We start from the raw sequence: 25,411 nt of genomic DNA, 5'->3' as shown, positions 1-25,411 counted from the left end.
TCCAAGTGAAGAAAATATGGTATATGTGAAGGTGTGGCAATGAAATAACTGGACTAGTGCTACAAAGCATTTTATTGATCACCAATTACATCAGCAAGTTTATCGCCTTCATGGTACTCTCCTTGCCTATCCCAGCAATGCTTCATTTGGATTTTCCATTGTATAAAGCAGCACTGGAAGTTTTCTTCTGTCAGCTTGTTGAAAACCTTTGCATCTTTTGTGTTCACCGGTTCCACGCGGTAAAATCTTGTCCCCATAAGCCTATTTGACCCTACAAAATAATATGAAGTCACTGGACCAGGTCAGGTGAATATGATTGGTAGTCCAATATGGTCATGCCGTATTTTGCAAAGAATGCCTTCATATACAAGGTAGAATAGACTGACGTATTGTCTTGGTGAAGCATCCAGGAAGTGCTCCTACACAAATTGGATCTTCGTCTCCTTTCTCATTCACGAAGGGCAGTCAGAACCTCCACGTAATAATGTTTGATTGACTGTCTAACCTTCGGGGACCCAGTGAACATATACAATTCCACACGTCTAAAAAACAATCATGACTGAATTTTGGTTTGTTCATTTTCACTTTGTTTTGCTGCATTGAGTTTGGGCTCCTCTAATGCATTAATTTATTAAGTAATCACAGTCTAACAATTCTGGATAAATGGTGATTAAAAGGTCTGCACAAATGTTTATTCTTGATTACTTTTGCGCTGGAGTTAAAAGTTGTAGCACTATTTTGGTGGAAACTTTGTGCCAAATTTAATGGACACATGCTTTGTTAATTACTAAGATTTCAGCCAGAGCTCGAACACTGAAGATGATGACTTTCAGAGATCATGCTACCAGTTTTCTGGATGATGTCATCTGTTGTTGATGCTGGGGTCATCCAGGGCATGGATCGTCATCGGTCATTTCACGTGCCTCCTCAAATCTTTTAAGCCAGTCAAAAAGTAGTGCGATGATAAGCATTTGTTTCTGTACACTCTTATACATGGCATGACCTTCTGTAGCAGTTTTCCCTAGTTTCACAAGAAACTTGAGGTAAACTCAATGCTCCATCTGAAAACTTTGCATTATTTCAACAAGATGCTAGCTTAAATGCAGACGATTGCTACAATGGGACTGAGCGATGTACTACCGTGCCAATAGAGGTCAGGGTGGGGAAGCATCAAGAGGCACAGACATTCAAATCAGCTGCGGTACGCTTGCAGTTTGCTTTTCCCATTATTCAATTGCCACTATATATCTGTCTCACTAATCTTTTGAGTGTATTCAGTTATAATTTTAGAAAAATATGTGCATTTAATGAGATGTTAATATTGTCAGACCTTCCAGCAGCATCAGCCGTTTTATGCACCTGGCATGCTTCAACCGTGGCCACCAGCTGGACCTGCTGCTGCATACTTTGACATTGGGGGTGTTTTTTCTGTGAATGGGCTAACTCCTCAGACATTCAGCAAGACTCAGGGATCACGTTATCCCCCTAAAAACCGGTGAGTTGTCATCAATTTTTCTAAAATATTTATTTCTATAGTCTGAAGTATAAGGTAGAGCTTTAGCTCATTTTTGTAGCTTTAAAATCCTTGATGCCTCCATAGCTTAACTGGCTAAAGCACTCAGCCTGACATCAAGGGATCCAGGTTGAAGTCCTGGTCAAGGTGATTAATTTTTATGCTTTGAAATTGTTGCATTGTAATATCCTCTTTGTTCAGTATTATCCGGTGTATAATTAATTATCTGGCTCATGAAGACTTGCAATAGAAGTAAAAATTCTCCAGGGTTGATATTTTGGTGTTTCCAGGGACCATCATGAGGGAGAGACAAATAAGAGAAAACTCCACGTAAAAATAGATGTGTGGAGAACTGAATGCCCTAGAAATTGCGACTAGACCTCAGATAGTGACTCTGAACTAACCTCTTTTGACATTGTCATCAACATTCTTTTCCTTCCCTGGTCGTGATCACCTCGTTAACAACATAGTAATCAGAGAATTTTTCCCTCTCAAATGCCTGTATTGATTTTAAGAACGTAACTCCTAGTTTTTGACAGCCAGTAGGTTATACATTGATGTGATTATCATCAGATTGGCAGCATTTAAATGTTAGTGAGTAAAATACCTGTATTGCCTCTTTTTCAACATTAGTACAAGTGACTAAGGATAAAGGACAGAAAAAAGCTCTTCCATGTATGTATTCATTGGTGTACACTTCTAAATTTTTTCTAAGCTTTTGCAATTTATTTTACAATTAAGTTTTGAAATGTGCTTTGATTGTGATATCCTTGTTTGTCAATTTTTGATATCGCTATGTCATTATGTGGCAAGATAATTCGCTCAGAACATTTTTTGCTACCTCCATTGTTTCATTTAGTGGATTCAATTCCACACTTCTGTCCACAAGATGGAAACGGTCTATGCTAGGCCGTCCATTCACTGAATGTATCTTCATTCATGGGAATCTGTGCCAAGTCTGAAGGATAAGTTCTCAAAGGTTTGTTAAACAGTTTTATTTCTTCCTCTCTCATTATTCTCCAATAGAAAGTGAAATTGTCCAAGTAAGGTGTTAACTATGAAAGAAATTCAAATTTGAATAAGAATTACAGTAAGGTGATGTCATGTCACTACTGTTCTTCAGTCTAGCCGTAGAAAACGTTTTGGCACACTGGAAGCCTGAGGAAGTATATTCAAAATGTCAGTCCTCGGAATATGATGGTGGCGTTGATATTATCCTTGACAGCATGAAAAAATTTAGAGCAGGAATTTAGTATTTTAGAAACGGCACTGAAAAGATTGGTCCATGAGTTAATGTGAGTACAAGAAATGGGTGGGAACTTAGAGGCTTAGACCGCAAGAAAAGGAAGCAAGGTGTTAAAATCATAAAAAATTCAAGTTTATACTTGGGATGTGTGATGAACTGAATGAGCATTGTATCAGTGGAAATAAAGATAAGAATAGTCACTGCAAATGATTGTTTTACTGTTGTGTGTTTATCAAAGCAGCAGTGAGCAGAAATATTAATGTTGATCTATTTATACATATATAGTCTACTCAACATAAAAATTACAATTTACAACGACAATACTTAAGAGGAGAAAAACCCTATTAGATGAACTGAAACCTGGTTGGAACTGAGCCCAAATACATTAGAATAGCAGACAAGGGCTCCAAGCCTTACTAGGGATGTAGTAGTATACACAGTTATTGTCAAAATAACTCAAGCTTTCATTTTCACCCATATAATTCATTTCCACCTGGTCTATCTTCCATAATTCATGGCACAATGTATTCCATCCCTCCCATGAGCTAAAAAAAAATACCCATTGAATGATCATATTGGTAATAAACGGGCCAAATTTTCTATTAAAGGAATAAACGCAGCCAAGGTGGAAGTGATCGTGGGAGTGTGTCATCATCAGATGGTTCATCAGCCTTCAGGCACCACCATCATCACCACCACCACCAGCAGCAGCAGTTGCCATCCCAACAAAATGTGCCTGCATCTGCTGCTAGTTCTCATTCTCATCTTCAAACTAGTCCTGTGACAACGGCAACGAACACGAAAGTCCCACCTACTCCTTCAACTACTACTGCTGCTCCAAAACAACAGCTAGTGACACCAGTGTCAACAACTGCCATTGTCAATTCAGTTTCATCCTCCTCATCATCGTCATCTTCATCATCTTCCTCTACGCCACCTCATCACTCTCATAGCCATCAGCATCATTCCAAATTGCAGGAGGGTGGAGGTGGAAGTTTGCCAGTTGCCACATCAGAATCCACACAAAGTTGTGTTTCCTGTGTGGCAACAGTGTCTACACCTAGTCTTCCCTCCGGAGAAGAAGAACGTGGAAATGTTGCCGTTAATAAAGACCCTCTTCCACAGAGGTAATATTTGTTACTATTTTGGTCATCCCTCCTTTCATTTAAAAATTATATATCTCTTATTGTAGTGTGTCGTAAATTCAAGGAATGATAAAATGGGTAAAAATTCTTCAAAAATTGAATAATGAGTGGAAGTGAGTGGGTTAGATTTTTAGATACATTACATGGAAGGAATCTCAAAGAAATATTTTAATGGTTCATAGAAAACTTGAACACTAGATAAATCAATGGCACTGTTTCTGAGGTTAAAGCATAGCATGAGAAAACATGGATGATTGGGTTGGTGTAAAAAGGTGCTTCTACTCAATTGGTAGAACCAATATTTTATTAGTTGCATATCATTCGTAACATACTCAGTACCATTTAAAGTTCAATGATTTGCGATATAATTGAACAATTAATAATCCCAATAAGTCTAGAGAAACAAGTGGTGCATAAGGACTCACCAAAGATTAAACTTTTACACCAAAATTTACATTCTGAAAGTGCTTCCTGCAAAGTAAAAATTTTCATAATAGTTCCAACCTTCTGTTTAATCTTGTTGTGCATCTTAGGAATTATATGACATGAAAATGTTTTCCCAACTGTCATTGTTTTCCTAGTTGGAATTTGTGTAATTTCCTGCAAGTAGTTTGAATCATATTCATCATTGTCATAATCATTGCTTTGGGATAATAGTTGTGTTAATCCACCCATGGGTCTATCATAAGAAGCCCACAAATTTCCTTATCAGCAGATGCAAAATTTTCCACTGCGGACTTTGCACCTCAGTTCTTGCCTCAAATTGTTCCCAAGTGGAAATCTACACATCCATTTTCTTATGAAATTTTACAGTGTTTAATGCTCAAAGTTACATTTTCTATTCCTGCCACTCTTCTTTGGTGATATTGTCCATAGCTACATTAGTGTTTTTGCAACAATATCCAATAAAATATATCCAGGTACAGTAAACTCTCAATTATCAGTGGAAATGGACGCATAATGAGGCAATAATGACCGAAATATGTGGATAACAAGGTCATGATATAAACTAATATATACAGACACTCTCTTTCAGACCTTATGGTTCATTTGCATTTTTTAGCAATGGAAAGCTCATTTTTCTGACACTTTTCAAAGGGTAGCATCATAGTTTTACAAGAATCTGGAACCATCATCAAACGAATAGCAGAACATAATTTCCTCTGAAAGCTTATCCAATTATGTAGCTAGGAAATAATAAAATGACTGGTGAAAGATGAATATCGACAAGGATCGCTATCGTAAGGATACAGATACATATTAATTTGTCATACGGGTTAAAATTATGCAGTATACATACATACATACATAGATAATGTTTTTAAAGTTGCATAGTAAAGCTATATATTTGCTTGCCTTTTAGGAGAAATTTTTGGGGCTAATGAATGTGAGGGGAAACAATAGGAAAGTACGGTTAGTACAGAAATGGTTAAATTAAATATATTCACCCATGCCAGATAAAGGTAGTAGGTGCTGCATCTGTTCCTCAGTGAGTCAGCTGCTGAGGCTTGTGACCACATTGCATGATGGAGTCACATTAAAAACATTATTGAGGAAGGCAACAGGAAACTGCCTCTTATTATTTTCAAGATTTCTACGAGGAACAGTGAGGAGAAAATCAAGTGTTAGTAACTATGGGACTTCGCCTAATCAGTTGTCTTGTTGTGTCTGGGAGTGGAAGAGGCAAGGCTTACTCGGTCATAGTCTCACAAAATCCTTGCAAAGCAAAGCAGAAGTGACTGTAGCACAGAAGAGGAACAAATTAATTAAAATAAGTCCTTGGAATATTAGGATGATGTTGAGGGCAGGAAAATTAGGAAATATGAAGCTAGAGATAGAAATGGGAAATATAGACATGTTAGGGTTGTACAAGGTTAAGGAACGATAGTGGGGATCACTGGAGTAATAGCTAAAGAGTAACATACTGTGGATGGATAATAGGAACACAAGGAAAACCCAGGAGATACAGGAAGATGTCAGTTACACAACATTATGGTTAGGCATAGATTTAGGAACAGCGTGATTAATTCACAGTTTCCCAGGAGCAAATGTGGACTCAATATAATTTAGTAGTAATGAAGTATAGCATCAAATACAAAAGATAAAATGGGGAAGATGGTTCAGGAAATGGAATGTAGAAACACTAATCAGATAGCCAAGAAAGAAGCGTCCGTTGGCTGTGGAGGAAATAATGGGTGAGGAAAGGGAGCTTAGTACATGAGGAAATATGGGAACATATGAAAAAAGGGATATTGAGAACCTCTTAAGAAACTTGAGTTGTTAATAGGGAAAAAAATTAGGAGGCTGTGGATTCAAAATGAGTTGATTTAGAAAGGTAGATGAGATAAAGAAATGGAAAGATATGAACTCAGGGATAGGAGGAGGTATAAAGAGTAAAATGAGGCACAAAAATATACAGCAAAAGAAGAGCGGGGAAGTAGTAGTGCGAGGATATCTATAGTTAACAGAAATTAATTGGTGCACTATACAGGAAAGTTAAAACCCTGTCAGGAGGTAATAAGGGGAAATAGTGCTGACAGTCAAAAGATAAGTCAGGAAAAATAGTAGTTGAACCAGAAGAAATTCAAGAGAGGTGGAAATAACTGTATAATAAAAATTAGCTAGGCTGGACAAGCAAGAGAATGACTTATGATGAGGATAGCTCAGTGGATCTTACTCAATGGTGAGATAAGAACATGGAATACAATTAGGATGTATACATTTGTTATGTAGATTTTGCAATGGTTTTTGAAGTGAAGTAGGAAAAACTAATGACTATATTGCAGAAAGTAGGAATAGATTCGAGGGTTATGAGATTAATCCCCAGCCCGCATGTCTCAAACTGCTTGGGTGCGAGTTGGGGATGGAAAGTCCAAAATAGCTGTGTTAGGGAGAGAAGTAAGACAGGGTTGCCAATTATCACTTGTGCTGTTCAACGTGTATGTGGGGAATGGTAAAAGAGCCATTGGAAGTGCTAGGGGTAGGAATGAAAGTCTGTGGGAAATTCATAAAATCAGTTAGGTTTGCTGATGATCAAGCTTTAGTTTTTCAGTAAGCCAAGGTGTTGTAAGTATTACTCAGTGTATTGTAAACTAAGTTTAATAGGTATGGGATGAGAATAAATCTTAGCAAAATGAAGGTTATGCAGTTTAGGGACCAATATAGTAGTTCATAAACTTCAGAAGATAGAACAGTTCACATATCTTGGAAGTCCTTTGGACAAAAATGGTTCGAAGTAATAGGGGCATTAGGAGAAAAATGTATCAGGCAAAAAGCTTTCACATGGAAAAGGGAATTGACGGAGGGGACTTTGAGGATATTAAGAAAAGGATCATCAATCCTTAGGTGTGGTTTGTATAGTGCAGAATCATGGTCATTTGAGCAGTATGTTGGAGGCTTCTGAAATGTAGATGTGAAGAAGAAGAAAAAAGAAGTAATATACTGAAAGGAAAAAAGTGCTGGGCATGGTGGAGGAGGGTAGAGGATTGTTAGGGGAAATAAAAAGGAGACAGGAAAAATAGATGCCGAGCTTTTGATTGGCAGTGGGATGTTGAATACTGTGATAGAGGGGAGAATGTTAGGCAAATGAGTTAGGGAACGGAAGGTTGAATGGAATGTAGAGAGGTAGGAAGTATATGGATTTGAATGGGGCTTATTGAGGTTTTGTTTTGTAAGAGAGAGAGAGTTCTTGTTAGCGGACTGCTGTAAGACTGGGCAGTGAAAGAAAGTAATATATTTTGAGACTTTCAAAATTTTCCATTTGCCATGAGGATATTTAAAAGTTAAGGAAATAATTATGCTTTTTAAGTTGCTGTTGGAAGGAGAATGCTAGGGAAGTAACTAGAGATGAGGCATGTTGTATAGTGTTAATGAGGAATAAACCTTGAGGACCTAATGAAGATATAAGTACAGGTAGAAAGTATATTTAGTGTGAATTTGTCTAAATAAATTCCAAAGCATGTTGAATGGACTAAGGGCAAAGTCCAAGATGGTAGCATTGGCCATTGTCTTGACTTTGTGTGGTAGGTCAGGCTATAGTTAACCATTGAGGTTTTAGTTATAGGTTTTAATATCATTTGGAGTTATATCCCCCATATTCTCCATTTATATATCACATCTGTTAACTGGAGGTATTACCATAAAGACCAACACATGCACTAGAATGAAATTTTTCTTTTGGGTTTTTCATTACTTTTAATGCAATTTGTATATGACATGTCAGCCTGATACAGTTGAACTTCTCTATTGAAGCATATTCAATAGAACTGGTTTATATTCCAAGGACAGCTCTTTCCTATCCTTATTTCTGAGATTTTTTGTATCACTTGCTACTAAATTTACCCCAGTTTTAGGATTATTGCCATAAAAAATCACAATTCAAACTATTACAACTGGAGACAAATGTATGTGCTGTGTCATTGGTTTGAGGCTGTAGCAGTGATTGTTTTACACACCCACATCTCTATTCTGCAATCTTGGAAGTGGAGACTTGGGTTGCTTTGTGAAAGATTTTGCTGGCTTAGATTTCTTGAATCTCACCTTTGGTTCCTTTATTTTATGGAAATGCCAATATTGGAGCAGTTGAAATAGAATTTCAATGTTTTCTAATGTGCACATATTAGAACTTGGTCATAGATCATTTATATGACCATGTGTCGGAAATGTGCTAAAATAAATGACATTTTTTTTCTTTTTGCTTCCTCTGGGAAGTTGAGAAAAAAATGGTAACACCAAGCTAAAAATATATAACTCCAATTGTATGCTTGCATCATGTATGCAGGTCGGCCAATCTGCCTGTGGAATTTTAGCTAATGGAAAAATACTGTTAATTTAAATATGCTGGTAAAGGAGATGGCGGTTGTAATAAAAAGGTCAAGAGTAAGGTGCACTAATTGGAATTTTGTATTGTTAAGACTATTCATTTTAGTTTTGGAAGCAGTTCAAGTTCTGCTTATGCCATTTCTGGTGTAAGTTATTGTGAAAACCAAGAAGTTCTGATTGCTGTGACACACTGGTGAGGGGATGGAAAGGAGATGATTCACAGATACTACCCACTCTTATATTCCAAACAGTGGTTGCCCATGTGATTTTAATTGCCTTTAGTGCTTTAAATCACAACCTGATTTATTTTAATTGGACAGTAGTTATTAAAACACTGCATTTACATTAGTTTCACTGTTATAGTATTTTTGATGGAATTAGGCAAGTGGGTTCCTAAGGAATCGCATCACATCTCTTTGACCCACAGAAATTTAAGGTTTTGTTTCTGAATCATATTGTATCAATCCCTTCTATGTTTCCATGTAGACAGCCTTGTGGAAATATTAGATAAAAATGAGTCCCATTTGCCACAGAAACAAAAAGCTTACATGAAAGTGATGACTGTATTTTATTTGTTTAGCCAGTCATTTCCAGGATGGTTTCTGGCCTGGAAAACTTAAATAAATGGGTAACTCCAGGAATTTCTGTTTTATAAGTAAGTAGGTTTTCTGGAAAAACTGATTTTTAGCAAATGTTAAATGAAAATTTTTCCACTTATTTGGAGCCACATAAAGTTAATTCTCCTCCCAGTGGTGACATTATGTTGTAGCATTTTCTGTTTTATGTCGATTTTAATTTTAAGACCCAAGTGATTAGCCTGTTTTGTTTTGTGCAAGTACTACCTTAGTTGTATGCAAACTCAAACTTATGGTTTTTTAGTCTTCACATGCCACGACTATTCTTATGTTGGCATGGAAAGCAATACTGGGCTAATGCAGTCTTCTGGCCAAATACCACCACATTCCAGCCTCCCAGTGCTCTCAAGTGTTAGTTTTCAGGTACACACTCGATACTTCCATCAAGTTGATTGTATACACATGAATACAATCTGCCTATTTTGTTGACTGCTTGTCTGCATGTGCATCTGGATTTCCTCGAGGTTGACTAGGTTTTACTTCTGGGATTCTGTCATTCACCTCTTCTACTACACCCTCGTTCTTCCTATTTTCTTATTCTGTACTACGGTTAGCTCATGTTGACCATACTCATGTCCATTATTTATTACTCTGTACTGTCACTCCAATTAACCTTGCCATATTTCCATCTCACCTTGCGAAAGCTTAGCATGTCTACATTTTTCCCTTTCCCTTTAGTTAAATAGCTAGTAAAAATTTGTTGACTCCACTGGAAAATATTCTTTTTAAATATTTAATGTTCGTCTGTGAAGGAGGGTTAAATCATTGCATCTTCTTTTCATTGAAATGTGAGCCAACAAGTATGAATTGTGATCGTATTGTTTATATATCTTTCATTAAAGGGCATCCTAGAAAACAGAAGCACTTCCTTATGTATTAAAAATCAAATATATTGCCCCATCAGTGGCATTTCTATAAATTGAAGCTAAAGCAATGTGTGAAAAACAATTGAAAGACACTCAATGAATACCAGGATCAGTTGAATGTTGCCATGAATATGAAAGCAAGATTGGAATATCAATATGCTGGTCATCTGTGCTGGAATTTACGTTCAAATGATATGATTTTGAAATTTCTGCAGGGTAAAAAATGGAATAACATTTTCAGTATCAAATTAACAAATTACTTCAGATAAGAAGTTTTCATTCAGTGATTGTCTTATTGCCAATCTGATGCTATTATGTAAGCAAATCAGAAGTACCCTTAGAGGTATTATTGCTTATTCATATGGGTAAAGTCATGCAATCTCTGATGTGCTATATTCTGAAGTTGTGTGTTTCATCTTCTTGTAAATATCTCATTACATATTTCCATATTTGAATGACTCACTTAATGAGTGATTTTTCGCATAATGAGTGATGCAGAGAACAGAATTCCCAGAGTGATTACAGAACAGAAATGTACTTAATGATAAATCGTGAGTTGCATTTTACAAAAATTCATATCATTAGCAAAAACATATCATTGGACAATTTTTGAGTAAAAAGAAATTAGGTACTTAGTATTAATGATAAATTTAATTTAATTCTTTTTTGTTTTTACGATTTAACCCTCTTAGTGCGGCGGGCTGATATATCGGCTTTTGTATCCCTGGCGAAAAGTGCAGCGGGCCGATAGATCGGCTCTTGCGTAGGCTATTGTTTATATCGTTGTAACTTATGGTTTTTTCTTTGATTATTTATGGTTTTTATGCTATCGATAGGTTGAATTCCAAAGAATTACATTACTAATTTTTTAATTTTTTATAAGCAATTTTAAATGCTTTTCAAAAAGTATAATTCCTGCTATAATTTTTCGTTCAGTTTTCTACATGTCGGGAAGCTTAGTCTAATTGTTTGCTCGTTTTTTTTTTTCTGAGTGGTCTTTCCACTATGAAAAGCCACTGAAAGGCTACTAATCTGTTTTCATCTGTAATCTTTTGAATGTGTTATGGTGTGGTGGTGTTGATATAAAGCTGCTTATTCAGACTTTGTTGATACGATGGAAATGAGAGCACTGCTTTGTAATCATTTTGGTTTCTCTTGCCGTCCATCCGATCTACTCAATTGCACCCTGTGTATTGGATTACATTGTCAGCAGTTCTCTGTGAGTTAAAACATGGTTTCTTTCTGCCTTTAGATTGTAAGCACATTGCCGCAGTCTCAAGGAAAGGGGAAAAGTCCCAATTTGACTCAGTGAGATCAGCCTTTTCAACAAAATCGATCTATGCAGAGGCTGACAAAAAAATTGGCAATTCACTGGTTTTTCTTTATTTATTTATAATATTTTCTACATGTCTTTTTGATTCTTTATTATATTTAAATATCGTAGTTTTATTGAAAAATGTTTTAAAAAATATTAGTATTGTGTCTAAAAATGGAAATATTATTGCTAAAAAAATATTCTTCAAATTTATAATACTGTAATAATTACATTTATTTCTCAGATGATAAAAATGTAAACCATCATTATTAACTACAATATTTTATTTTAAAATAAAAAAACTGCATATGGATATCTAAACAAATAACTTCATAATGCTTTTTTCCTAAGGTGATACATTTTCTTAAATTGCCCTTCGCAATTCTCACTAGTACCCCTGGATTCCCCGCCGCACTAAGAGGGTTAAGGTTAATTTCCAGTTGCTTCATTCCATGGCAGTAGAAAAGATGAAAATGGTCCATGTTCCCTAACAATGCATATTTAATTTTCTGTGATTAAATCTTGTACGAGATCTGTTTCGGCATGGAAAGCACTATTGTATTTGTCATTAATTTATGTGCAAAAAGTTTCACTAAATTAGTATTTTGCTGTACTAGAAAAATTGGTGAATGAATTATGCTCATTGCACGAGGTTCCGCTGTATTAGCATCTCATTTCATTGTACATTAACGGTATTATTTCCGAAATGTAGGGTATACATGGCATCAGTTATTTTCTTCATCAAAAAGGAACTTGCATATTAAAAACTCCAATTGTAAATTTTTATTCACAAACAGGAGTAGGAGGAGAAGAAAAGAAGAGGAGCCTATCGGCAACACAGCTGTATCTGGTGTTGGAAAGCCACCTTCTAGCCCACAGCCTACGCCTGGTACAAGGGAAGGCCCTTCCCTGCCTTCAGGAGTTTCTTCCAGTTCCTCGGCCACACCTCCCAATTCTGGGGTCAGATTGCCTGTAATTCCTGGTGCTCAGTTTGACCTGGAAGCCACTGCCTTTCCACCTTTGCCTGGATCTGATAGTGGTAACATGACCAATGTTGCAGGTAGTAACCAGGCTAATGTTAATGGTCACATAGAACCTGCAGTGGAGTCAGGGCCTCCTTGGGAAAACAGGTGAGTTATGTAGAAGCTTGCTGTCATAGTTTTAACATGCCAGAAATCCCAAGTGGTAACATTTTATGAATCAAAAGATATCACAAAAGGGGAAAAGAGTTTTTTTGAAAAGGAATTAATTTTTACAAAAATTTAGGGATTTCCCTTGAGATTGGTAATTTAAGGATGACTGTGTAACCAGGGAAATGGAATCTCACTTTCTTTATAAACTATGGAAAAAGAATAGGTAACAGTCCATTTTTTGTAAAAAAAAACCGCGGTATGGGGAAATGTTTTGTCAATGCTTATAATTTTACAAGATCTCACAGGATTATCATACAGTTAATATTATAAACAGCATTTAAATTCATTTTTTATAGTAAATCTAAATATCAAAGGCCTAATGCTAAATTTTGAAGTATGCCTTGTCATCTAAGATACTTAATCAAATATACAGTGGAAGCATGATGTTACAAGAGCTCGTGATCCTTCCGGAAACACTTGCTTTATTGAATTCTCATCATTATCAATGTGGTTAAATACTCATACATTAGCTAATTATTTTTTGGGGTGATATTGTTAATTATTGTGGGAATTTTGTCATAGGTATGAAGATATCAACCAGGAAAATTAAGTTGTGGTATTTAATGACGTTAGAGGATATCCATAGCATGCATTACGATAACATGTTTATTAGTTTTTGGTGGTCATACTGAATTTGTTTTATACCGCTAAAACATTTAATCATTGGCGAGAGGTTATGTATCACATCTTAGGATGGGTTGATATTGTTATCTATTAATACAAATACTTAAAAAGTTTTGAGATTTTTCTTTTTTTAAATTAATTTTTAACTTGTAAATACTCATAATAATTCTGAGGTCATTCATGTTTTGGAGTTTGCTATAGATCGACTCAGCTAAGTGTTTACTTATTTTTAGTGTAGGACTCTTGGATTCACCAATCACTGCTGGCTCAAGCTTCTCATCTGCATTTGTGATTAATAAGGCAGTGTCTTAGTTTGCTCAGAAAGTTTTCATGACCTTGTTCCTCTCAGAAGCACAGTTTTTTTGCTGGCAGCACCATTAAAAAAAATTCTCTCATTAGCATTGAAAACTTCTTTTTGGCTATGCCCTTCAAGAGTTTTATTCATTGCTGACACCTTCTACCTAGTTGTGGTCTCAACAGTAACACTTCTACCTTCACCGCACATAGCCTCGTATACAAGATTGTGACTATTTTGGAAACTGTCCGACCCACCAGTGGATGCTGTGAAATCTTCAATTTTCTATCTTGTGGGATTTTGCAATGATTTTTCTCTTGTTCTGATGCCATTCACACGGATATTTGGTGATCCATCTCTTAAAAACCACTTAATGTCTGCCCTAATTTGCATATTTCAGAATGTAGTTGCGATTTTTGCTATTCTATTCTGTGTTGAGGCCTGCAATCTTAGATATTTCATCAGATCATTGTTCCATCATGAGAACTAACTTATTCCAAATTTTTTATTTTTACCTCAATTGAAACTGTTCTTTCTTCTTGTCGGCTTTGCATTGTCAAGTAGGGAACAATTTACATTCCCAAGTAATTGAGGAAAACTTAACTTATTAGAATCTAAGGTACCTGCCCGTTCGAATAATGCAAATAGCTGTCCAACCTCAAAATTGTTTGGATAAAATAAAATTGTTTTGGAATCAGTGTAATTTTGGTGCAATAAAGCAAATTTAATTGCTTGTAAATATTTAGGAACCTGTCACTGTTATATCTGTTGCATCAAGGCAGTGATCCCATATGTTAGTCACCAGTTTTTGCATTGTTCTCTCTTCATCATGTTACGGTCAAAGTCATTTCCCAATGCCTCATATTTTCAACTTATGTGCAATAAAAGTTGTCTCCCTCAGGTGTTATTTACAATGCATAAATTAAATCAGACTGTGTAATCATTTCGTAGGACATCTTTTCCTGACAAACTAAGATTAAGTTCAAGTAGTTCACATTTCTAGTGCCTGCTATTTCAAATTCTTTACTAAAACCATTTATATTACTGCTCTCACCCATCTTTTTTAGGTGTTCATTTATGAAATAAAGTAAAAAATGTTTCTCATAAAGGCTGATGGGCATGAGTAACTGTTTTAGAGATGTGAATTTTTTTTAAATCCAGCGCTTAGTGTTGCAATTAGCTGGAAAATTGAAAACGAAATCCTGTAAATACTGGAAATTTTATGTGACATGGTGAAAATGTTGTAAACTGTGGGAAAGCATAAATCCGGTAATGCAAATATGGAGTTTCACTGAAGTTGCTTTCTAATGAAATTAGAATGGTTAAATGATGGAATAATTATAATAAAAACCACAATATTTGAAATTGTATCTCCTTGCAAACACATGTACAGATAATATTTTACTGGGAGAAATAGTTAAATGAACTTCCTTAGGAAAAACATATTGTTTTATAGCATGAAGTAAAATCCTAATAATTTATTTGGTTAAAAAATTTTTGAATAATCAATCAAGCCTGGGAAATAGCTATATGAACTATAAAATCATAACATTAATGAAAACCTCTGGTGTGATGGCTGGCATACTGGCTTCTCACCCAAAGGGCTCGGGTTAAAATTCCAGAGACAGTAGATTTTTTAAGTGGCATTCTGATTCCTACTGGAGGTGCTTTGTGGACAGCACTTTTAATGAGTATGCTATCTTTAGATGAGACTTTAAACTGTGGACCTCTTGGTGCCTTTGTTAAGAGGAGGGTGATACCAATGTCAGGTTTCTTTCCTCCCTTCCTTTTTTCCCATCCATCCCTAATGTTGGATATGACCTCAGTTGTCAGGTGCCTCCTCTGAAACTACCGCTGCCAGAATATTGTCAAAACAAAATATTTTTTAAAGATTTAATTGAAAAAGTTGAGTGTCTTAAAAATATATTCAAAATCTGTAATGCCTAAATGGTATCATTAAACTCCACAGTGGAAAAAATATTTTCAGTGCTATAACCTATTCATCATAGTTCTCCAAAGCAATTTTATTCGTGTCATCAATTTTGTCATTTTCCTCTCTGTGTTTGGACTCATAATCTGATTTTGTCCATCCACACAATACAATCTTTAGAGCTATTAAGTATATTTGAAATAGAGCACTTTCTCTAGTTTTCGAAATGGCATAATTGGGGATGGTATTCAAAGAGTCCAGTGCCCAGTTAGCTGTAAGGCAACTGCAGGACATGGCTGCTTAATCCTACGAATTTTTGCATCCCCCTCAAGCATCTAATCGCACGGGCTGCCATCAATCTATCCTTAATGGTTTGTTAACTGAGGCATACAGTGGCTGAAGTTGACTAGTAATGCCTCCTGGGATAAGTTTTAGGCTAGTCTTTGCATCATTATGCCCCACTTCACTCTTTCACAAATATGACCTCTGAATGAGGCTGACCCAAGCTTAGATGGTAGGTTAAGAGTGCCCAAAGTGTCTCTTCTACCACACCACTTAAATCCAGGAGTTGCTCCATTGATCTTTCCTGTTCTTGTATATGAATGTCATTAGGGAATTTATCCATAGGTATAGCCTTACATGTAAAAATAATGTAAGGTCGCAGTTGCCTTCCATCAGTACTGATTCTCAGTATGCAAGTATTCTTATTTTTTACAACTATTGATTGGGCACCCTTCTTTGCCACTGTGGTTGAAATAGGCAGTCAATGTATAAATTCATTTCGCCAGCATTCCCCATTTAGCCTCTAGATAATGTTGTCATCAGTACCATTTAATTTTGTAGCATTGTGGGCTGTGAGATTCACTTGGTTAAACTGTGGTACTATTCAAGCAGTGTGTCACATTGAAGTGCAAATCAGTTCCTCTTTAAACATTCATATCAAATAACCTCAGTTGGCTTTGAAGTCAGTCCTGGTCATAGTCCATCCATTTCCTGGACTTTTTCAGAGTCTACCAGTGAATCATATAGCAGGACACACCATCCTGGATAAACTCATGCTTACAAAATCCACAACTCTACTGTGGTAGGAAATATCCATATACATGCCCCCTCTAAATACACTCCATTATGTAGAGGCATTCTGGAAATGTTCTAGCTGGGCTGTCCCAGTCTTACAGATTTTCGCTCCATATTATACTTTCTGCCGCTGCGAATCCTGTGTCATCACATATCAAGCAATAACTATTTTTAAATCAGCATCAAAGCCTGCCATTGGTGCTTTTTCAAATGATTTCAAACGATCAAATTGAATGTTCTTCTTTTGATAGAATTCATTGTGCTATTTTACCCAATTTATAGAAAGTATTTATAGATTATCTTTGAGAGAAACTTAACTCTAAATAATAAAAACCTATTGTATGTCTGTCTGTCCATCACCACATGTGGTTATGTATGTAACCATGAATACAAATATTTAAAAATCTATTAAAATAAAAAGCATGTGTGTGTATGGTTGTTCATGTTTGTTACTTTTTTCACCTGTTTTGTTTTGAGTTTCTTTGTTGTATCTAATTGAAAGAGGATTTCAGTAATTTTTAGGAATTAAAAGATTTAATTTAGGTAGAAAATGAGAATCGTTTGCAAAATGTTGAAGCTGCAAGACAATACCGCTTACGATGAAGGACTCGGAAGAAACTGAAATTCATCATTTATGGGATGCTAATATATTTACAACAGGTTTCACTAGTGAGTAAATAAATCCTTTGAAGCACTAAGAGAAGAATCAACTGACTAAACTGAACTCAACTGACTGAAATGCATGCAATGAAACTGAGAAATCAGAAAAGGACAAACATGAATATATTTTCTTCTATAAAAATGAGAAATATCATTTTATATATTTAAGCAGTAGACATTTTACTTCATTAAGTACTTATTAATTGATGGTGGATTAATATGGAAAGCTTTATATTCACTAGTTTTCTTCGGGTATCATTCTTATATTTCAGATACGGTTGATAATGGCCACTTGAATTGTACCTGGGTTAGAAGTACCAAAGTTGGTAATATCCACTTAATTACCTGTTAACATGCATGCCTTTTCATTGGCCGTTCCCGTGGTGATTTCATTATCTATATTTACGTTTGGCAACAGCAGTGCCACACGGTTGGGGTTATTTCTTGAAGCTGCTCTTGTCTATATGTGAAAAATGTTTCTTTTTCTTTGTAGCAGTAATTGTTAACAACTGAGAATGTCATCTGCCCTCAAATGGGCTCACTTTTTCCTTGGAAAGGCTACTTTTTATCCTTTTTGAAAAAATTGTGATTAAATATTTTTATGGAACAAATGCAGACCCTCATCACATTTACTACCAATTTTTCAGGCAAAAAGTTGGAGACTACTTATTTTCGGAGAATACAGTTTATGATAAATCTTTTATAATTTCTTGGTTGATATTTTTGGCTCATCACATAATATATCCTCAGCTAAGGTCAGATTATCTAGAGTCTTATTATGAAAGGAATTAGCTTGTGATTATGTAACTACCTTGAGTAATAATGAGAATATTTTATGGTGAAATGTGGGATTTTAAGGAACTTCAGAAACTTGTTATAATGGAATTCCGCTCCATTCAACATCACTGTTTGAGGTGTATTAAAAAAGGATCTCCTAATTTGTCCAAATGGAAATATTATTTCTTGGAAGGTTTTCAGTGGTAAACAATAATTTATGCTATTGAACCCCCATGAGTTTTAGGAGTTTCTGCAGTTGCAATGCTTTCAATTGTTAGTGACATTTAATGTTGCTCAATTATTAATCAAATTGCCTGTGGCTTTTCTTAGATTTAAACAGTACATTGTATGGAAAATTTAATGAAATATACATCCATCTGAGTGCAGGAACCCAGCTTCTAAATGATTCCGGATTCACAACATTTTATTTATGTTTTTGGAGTAGCAACTTTCCTAAATTTTACCATTTCATAATTTAGCAACTTTTAATAATGTTTTTTCAAAGAAAACCAATACAAGTAAACAGCAAATTTTATGGACAACTAGAAGTTCTCATTAGAAACACATCAGTTTCATATGTAATGCCAATATGCATATGGTATATATAAAAACACTTGTGTTTTTTATGTTTTTTAGGGACTATACATATTTTGTTCAGAATACTAATTGTCAAGCCACTTCTCAAAGTTCTGATCATATTTTATTGAAATTAAATTATTATGCTGTGTTCAGTACAATTTGTGGCTGTCATTATCTTGGGACATTGATCATAGGTCCTGTCAATGTTGTTTTTTTATATTTCCAATAGGCTTGCAGATGTGGTGAAAGGAACTGCCAAACCAAAAACTGCTGCATCAGCAGCACCTCCTTCATTAATCCCCTCAACTGCCCCACCACCTGCGCCTTGTTCAGCGACCTCAAAGGAGAAGGATGTAGGCAGTGACACTGTATATGTTTCCTCGTCTAGTAGTAGGCTCACTACTGTGCCCTCTCCTCCTCCTAAATCATCAAACTCACCATCTCCATCCCAACCTTCTGCTCATGGTCCTTCAAGTCCTTTGTTGCATAGCTCTTCTCGGATGAGAAGCAATGAGCAAGGTTTTGGTTCTTTACAAGGATTGACTGGCAAAAAGGAGGCAAAGGAAGCTAGTGTTGGTACTGATTCAGTGCTTACTCCTCCTCCTTCACCAGACAAGTGAGTTCTATTTTTTACATTAATAATGTGAATTCATAAGCTCTGAATGTATGCAAAAAATAATTTTAGGAAGATCCCATTGTTACTCAAGCTAAAGACATAAGCTGCTGCCCGTGCAAACAAATGCTGAATCTTAACTACTCTTTATAAACTACTTCCATTCGCTAGAATGAAAGTAGAGGAAATGTTGGGGAGCAATCCAAACCTTTTGTGGTAATATTTGTAATATAAAAACATGATAATTTTTATAGCAAACAAACTCATGTCATTTTAACAATTTAAAAAAAATCATGGAAACATTTGTACATCAGTGCTTCTAAATCCTCATTGGTGTGTTATGGGAAAACCTGAATGAGGGTTTAGGGTAGATTTTCAGCAAACTTGGAATTGAGTAACTAGTTAATTGGGAAATTCCAGCCAAAAATGTTGCTTTGGAAATATTTTGCACACATTTTTTTATATTTGAACCTATTTGCCCTCCTTCCAATGAACCAGTTGTTATATAAGAAATATATATTATTTATTGTTATATTTATTCATCATTTCTTTATGAATGGTCACAAAGTTCACATTCTGTCATTTCTGCTCTCCTAATAGCTGTTTCACATTTCATTTCAATGGCACCATTTTTTAATGTTTCGCATGAAATGACAAAACATTAATACTGAAATATATCCTTGTATCAAACAAAAATATTTGCCACGTAAGGTGTCTCTGCCATCTTCCTATTTGTAAATGGGGTTGTTTCCTACATCTGAGTGAATTAAATTGGATTAGTGGAATGTATTGCCCCAGCATAGGTGCATTAGTCGGATGCAAATGGTTGAAAAGAAATCTTTCAAAATGAGGAAATTGTTTATTTCCAAGTTGGTAGATAGTCCATTTTTCTCACGGGAAGGTAACAATATTGATGATGTGCTAGGGACAGACCTACTATTGTTAAGCATTTCATTTCCATTTTTTTGTATGCCATAATTTTTTCCCAGGGATTAGACACTAAGTGATTAGTTAATAGAGTAAAGAGGATCGTAAAAACTGCAGGAACCTTGGATAATCTTCCAAAGGTAATTAGACCATATTGGTGGGGATGATAATGTATGCAAGATTTGTTCTACAAGGAATAAATCAAACTAATCGGTCTGTGGGAACTTGATTGTGTAGATTTTTTGTATCAAGTTTCATTTCAAGAAAAAAACCAAACTTAAAGTGTCATATTTCCCTCAATATTTGTTGCCCGTTTGATTGGCATTTTCCCTTACTTGAGTGTTAAAACCTTATGGGGAAGATATTCTTAGCTCATCACCAATGCAACAGCTCAGCACCCTAGTGTCAGTATTCCGTATTTGCCACCATTCTCCTGCTTCCTACTGTGTTAGTTGTGGAGAAGTAAGCATCCCAATCCTTGTGAATCATGAGAACATCTCATTTGGTTCCCAACCTTCAAGCAGAAGTTTTTACTTTTCTTTTCACTCAGTGTTTTTTCACAGCTGTTAGTTGAGCAGGATGACTGAATGTCAGCTTATTCTCATTTGGGAACCTGTTGACCATTCAAAAAAGTTTTAGGCAAGTGTTGAGATCAGTGTGTAGTATATACTTCATCTTTTTAATGTTAATTTTGAAAGGCAGCTATGGTTTGCTGCAAGTATTTTAATTCATAGCAGTCCACATTACTATATCAAGATTCAGGCCTTAACCCTCATAGCTTCAGGGTGAAACTTTGTTGGCATTAAATTGAGATTATTGTCATTCATCAAATGGCTTAATAACAATAATCAAAGTAAGAAGGTACAATAGAATTAAATAAAACTGCTTAACATGTTACATATTGTTCATCCAGTATGCCTATTATGTGTAATGAAGTACCATCAACCCAACTGTATACACCATGTATATACACGCAGGCAAAACGGTAGCATTATGTATTAATACCATATGGCTGTGGGTCCATGTAAGTCAGTAGCTTGCCGATACTCAGTATGTTAAATAATTCTTGACTAAACTCTGTGAGCCATGATTTTTGTGGCTCTTCTGGAAAGGAATCCATATTACTGGTAAAAACCACATGAATTTGAAAATGTAAGTTGTTTAGCATTACTTGTGTACTCATATTTGAGGTGACCCTTGAGGAGGAATTATTTCCCTGTAATCACTGTACAAATATTTAATTTCTATTTAAATATTTGATGTCACCATATTTGGAAATTTAAGAACCCTTTATGGTCTAAGGTATTGTATTTTTTCTAATTTATTTCAGAGTTTAAAATGCATGTCTATGTAGTTGATGAACAAATACTTTTTGGAGCAATTTATTGCCTCCTTAAACTTGGGAGGCAACATTATGATTAGTGATTAGTACTATTGAAAACATGTTGGGCCGGTTTCATTCAGACATTAGTTAGTGAGTGTTTTTTTATGATGGTATTGAGTTATTTTTGGTAATTTAATTTTGTAGTGGATATCATATTTGATAATGATATTTTTCTCAGATAATCAAATAACATTGTTTGATGTGAATTGGCACAAATTATGTGTGATTATTTCTGTAGTGTGCAGGTAATGCAGTTGTACAATGAATTACTTTTAATTCTGCAATGACCGCTTTTATTTTTTCCGATGTAATATTATTTTTGTGATCTCCTTGTGCATCTTAAATATTTTTTGTGTTCTTATTAGTCTTAAATTCTTTGCCTCTTGTGTTGCTGAAGTTCCTCATAAATTAGAACTTAAGTGTCTTTTGAGGCAAATAGTAAATATCCATTCCCGTAGTGTGCACTGTTTGTCTAACTGTGCTCTGTTTAGGGAGTGGTACATTACTACTTATATTTGAGCACCATGTTCGCTCAGAAGTGTCAGGATATAGTTACTCTTAGGATGAAATACGATTAAAAATACTTCAGAGTTTGGATGCTAAAAGATTCGGCTGTTTCTGTGCTTAGCAAAACAATAAAGAGTTTTTACTGTCTCGGCAAGAGTGGATTGATGCCGCCATTTCCGAAAATGAGTTAAGACCATTTTTTAAAGATTATATAAATACTTAAAATTACAAGAAGCTCTCTAAACAATTACCATTAATTTTAGATTACCCAGTATGCTGAATTAATAAAATATTGTATTTTCTTAAATGGGAAATGCACACCTAGGTAAGTCTGAAATATTTTCATGATTTTTATTTCCAAGATTTGATTGTCACTCCAAAATTATTTGAATTTCTTAAATCATCGTTTCACTGCATTGAAAGGATATATGCTGTTGGTCCAAAAAATTACAAAAGCTTAATGCAGTACAGATTTGAAACAATCGCCATGTAGGCGGCACTTTCATAGAACTTAGGGGGGTTGCCTTGAACAGCTGAAAGCCAATACTAACAAAGTAAAGCAAACAAAACAAGAAAATTCTATTTCACACATTCTCTTATTTTTTTTAATATTTGGTTTGCTGAAAGTTAATCTATATAGCAAATGGAAAGGCACTTTTATGTTTCTTACGAATCATATCAAAAAAAGCAATAAGGCAATATATTGTGTTGGCTAGTAAATATTGGTTTTTTATTTTTTTATCCTTCTGTTGTTTGGAATTAATTTCAATCACCTAGCTGTAATCTTCTGCATACTTACAGTAGATATAGCCACAGGTAATTATAATTTCATTAGTCATTGGCTGTTACTATCAATTAGTGTATAGATATAGACATATTTTTACTCACAATATATATAATTTTTACGCACATATATATGTATATATACAGATGCACGGCATCTCTGCACATTCAAGATGACTATGAAGCTCTGGGTGTGCCGTACCTATACACATTCATGATAACTACTCTACTATGAAGTTCTGGGTGTGCGTTATCGATGGGGAAATGCATTATATTCATTACTGTATAGTAATCATCTCTGTAGTATTGTTCATTAATAATGTTTTCACCCGCAGATTGGCATATACTACCTTGATCAAAAAGTTCCCGGAATAACCACCGTGTGGCGCTCCCATCGTTCCGATTTGAGTTCTGTTTTTTTTGTTAAATTGGTACATCTGTTGTTGATATTCCCTTTAAATCTTAGTGTCATAACTTGACATTTGCAAAAGTTACGTAGCCAAGAGTACATCTATCTCTGTGTGTGTTGGCGATTTTTTACAATTGCAGAAATGGATTTAAATTTGCAACAACGAACTTGTATTAAATTTTGCGTAAAAACCGGATTTAGTGGCGCACGGACGTTGGAAATGTTGGAAAAGTGTTTCGGCAACGATTCTCTAAAAAAAACGGTCGTTTACCAGTGGCACGAGCGGTTCAGAAGTGGTCGTGAGTCAATCGAAGATGGTGAACGCAGTGGCAGACCATCGACATCGAAAGTCGGTGAAAAAATTGATAAAGTAAAAGAAATGTTGGTCAATAACCGCAAATTAACCATCAGAGAAATAGCGGAGGACTTGAACATTGCCTATGGATCCGCCCAAGACATTGTGGTTAATGATTTGGGTTTCCGTCGTGTAGCAGCAAAGTTGGTGCCAAAAGACCTCAATTTCATGCAAAAAAGAGACCGTGTTGACGTCGCAAAAGACATGATTTGCGAGGCTGAATCCGATCCCACATTCATCAAAAGGATCATTACTGGAGACGAGACGTGGGTTTATGAGTACGACACGCAATCCAGACATCAGGCAAGTGAATGGCGTTCACCAAATGAGCCGAGACCAAAAAAACCACGTCGTTTTCAGTCAAAAAAGAAGGCAATGCTGACGGTTTTCATGGATTACAACGGTGTAGTGCATCATGAATTTTTGCCAGAAGGCCAGACAGTAAACAAAGAGTATTATTTGGGCGTTATGAGACGTTTGCGTGAAGCAATTCGCCGAAAGAGACCAGAAATGTGGGCAGAAAACTCGTGGATTTTGCACCATGATAACGCACCGTCGCACAGTGCTATCATTATTCGTAATTTTTTGACGAAAAATGCAACAAATACCATCCAACAGCCACCGAATTCACCTGATTTGGCTCCCTGTGACTTCTTTCTGTTCAATCGAGTTAAAAAACCATTACGGGGAACGCGTTTTAGCAGCCGAGAGGAAGTAATGGAAAAATCGCAGGAAGCACTGATGGACATACCGAAAACCGAATATAAAAGATGTTTCGAGGATTGGATCAAGCGCTGGCATAAGTGTGTTGCAGTCGATGGGGATTACTTTGAAGGGGACAATATAGATTTAGATGAATAAACTTGTATTTTTAATTTTCTGAATAAATTCCGGGAAATTTTTGATCAAGGTAGTATGTCATTCACTATGTCAGACAAATGGCCTCTCATAGAGAATTAAGCACAATTGTTTTTAAATTGGTGCCAATATGACCAAACATGCAGGTACTCAAGTGTGATAGCTTGTGAAATGCTCATTTAACTATTAAGTTTTAAATTGGATTAATCGATGAGAATGACTATTGTATTGAGTTAAGTCTAATGGATTTTATCTATTTATAAATGGTTCATACGAAAATTGATATCATTCATTTTTTACAGAAACATAATCTCTGTTATTTTGCTAATTTGTAACTCATTTCTTCAGGCCTGTTCCTGTTGTCAAGTGCACAGCTGACAAATCCACGAAGACTGAAGATATTTTTATGAATGGCAGTTCAGGGACCAGCCTGTTGATAGGTGGTGCTCCATCGAAGCGGTCATCAGAAGGCCTGGGAAGTGGTTCATCTGGTTCTAGTGGTGGGCATGGGAGAGGCAATCCACGGCCTCTTCCTACTACTACAAATGCTGCCACAATGACCACATCCGTAGTTACTGAAACCGCCCCCTCAAAAATTGCTGCTGGTACTAATACAACTGCAGCTATAGCACCCATTCCTGGTTCTTCAGTGGCATCTGTTGGAACTTCAACAGTGTCAAATCCTGCTGCAGTGGTGAGTTATTATTATTTAATTTGTTATGTATTTGTTAATTTAACTATTCTTGAATATGGGACCTGTATATGCAAGAATAAAGTGATCAGATACTATTATATGTCTGATTATTTGGTATTCACATTATATTAAGACTAAATATATCAGTATTCCTCTATGTATTGCTATCTGGTGCAATCAGCCGTGCTATTTTTAGCTAGTTTAA

The 25,411-nt window shown here is 35.6% G+C and overlaps 1 protein-coding gene across 1 annotated transcript in view; it reads left to right on the top strand.

Annotated features, from left to right (window-relative positions):
- Larp4B (La-related protein 4B) overlaps positions 1–25,411 on the top strand; it is a 64,362-nt gene that overhangs the window by 27,821 nt on the left and 11,130 nt on the right. Inside the window, exons 9-13 of the mRNA XM_071588170.1 lie at positions 1,329–1,495; positions 3,368–3,886; positions 12,339–12,671; positions 18,906–19,292; positions 24,861–25,206. Of these exons, the coding sequence (XP_071444271.1) occupies positions 1,329–1,495; positions 3,368–3,886; positions 12,339–12,671; positions 18,906–19,292; positions 24,861–25,206 (1,752 nt within the window). The remainder of the gene's footprint in view (positions 1–1,328; positions 1,496–3,367; positions 3,887–12,338; positions 12,672–18,905; positions 19,293–24,860; positions 25,207–25,411) is intronic.

The sequence above is a fragment of the Hetaerina americana genome, unplaced genomic scaffold (genome assembly GCF_022747635.1).
Source record: "Hetaerina americana unplaced genomic scaffold, ioHetAmer1.1.p SCAF_3, whole genome shotgun sequence".
NCBI lineage: Eukaryota > Metazoa > Arthropoda > Insecta > Odonata > Calopterygidae > Hetaerina > Hetaerina americana.
This window is presented reverse-complemented; position numbering and strand designations above follow the sequence as displayed.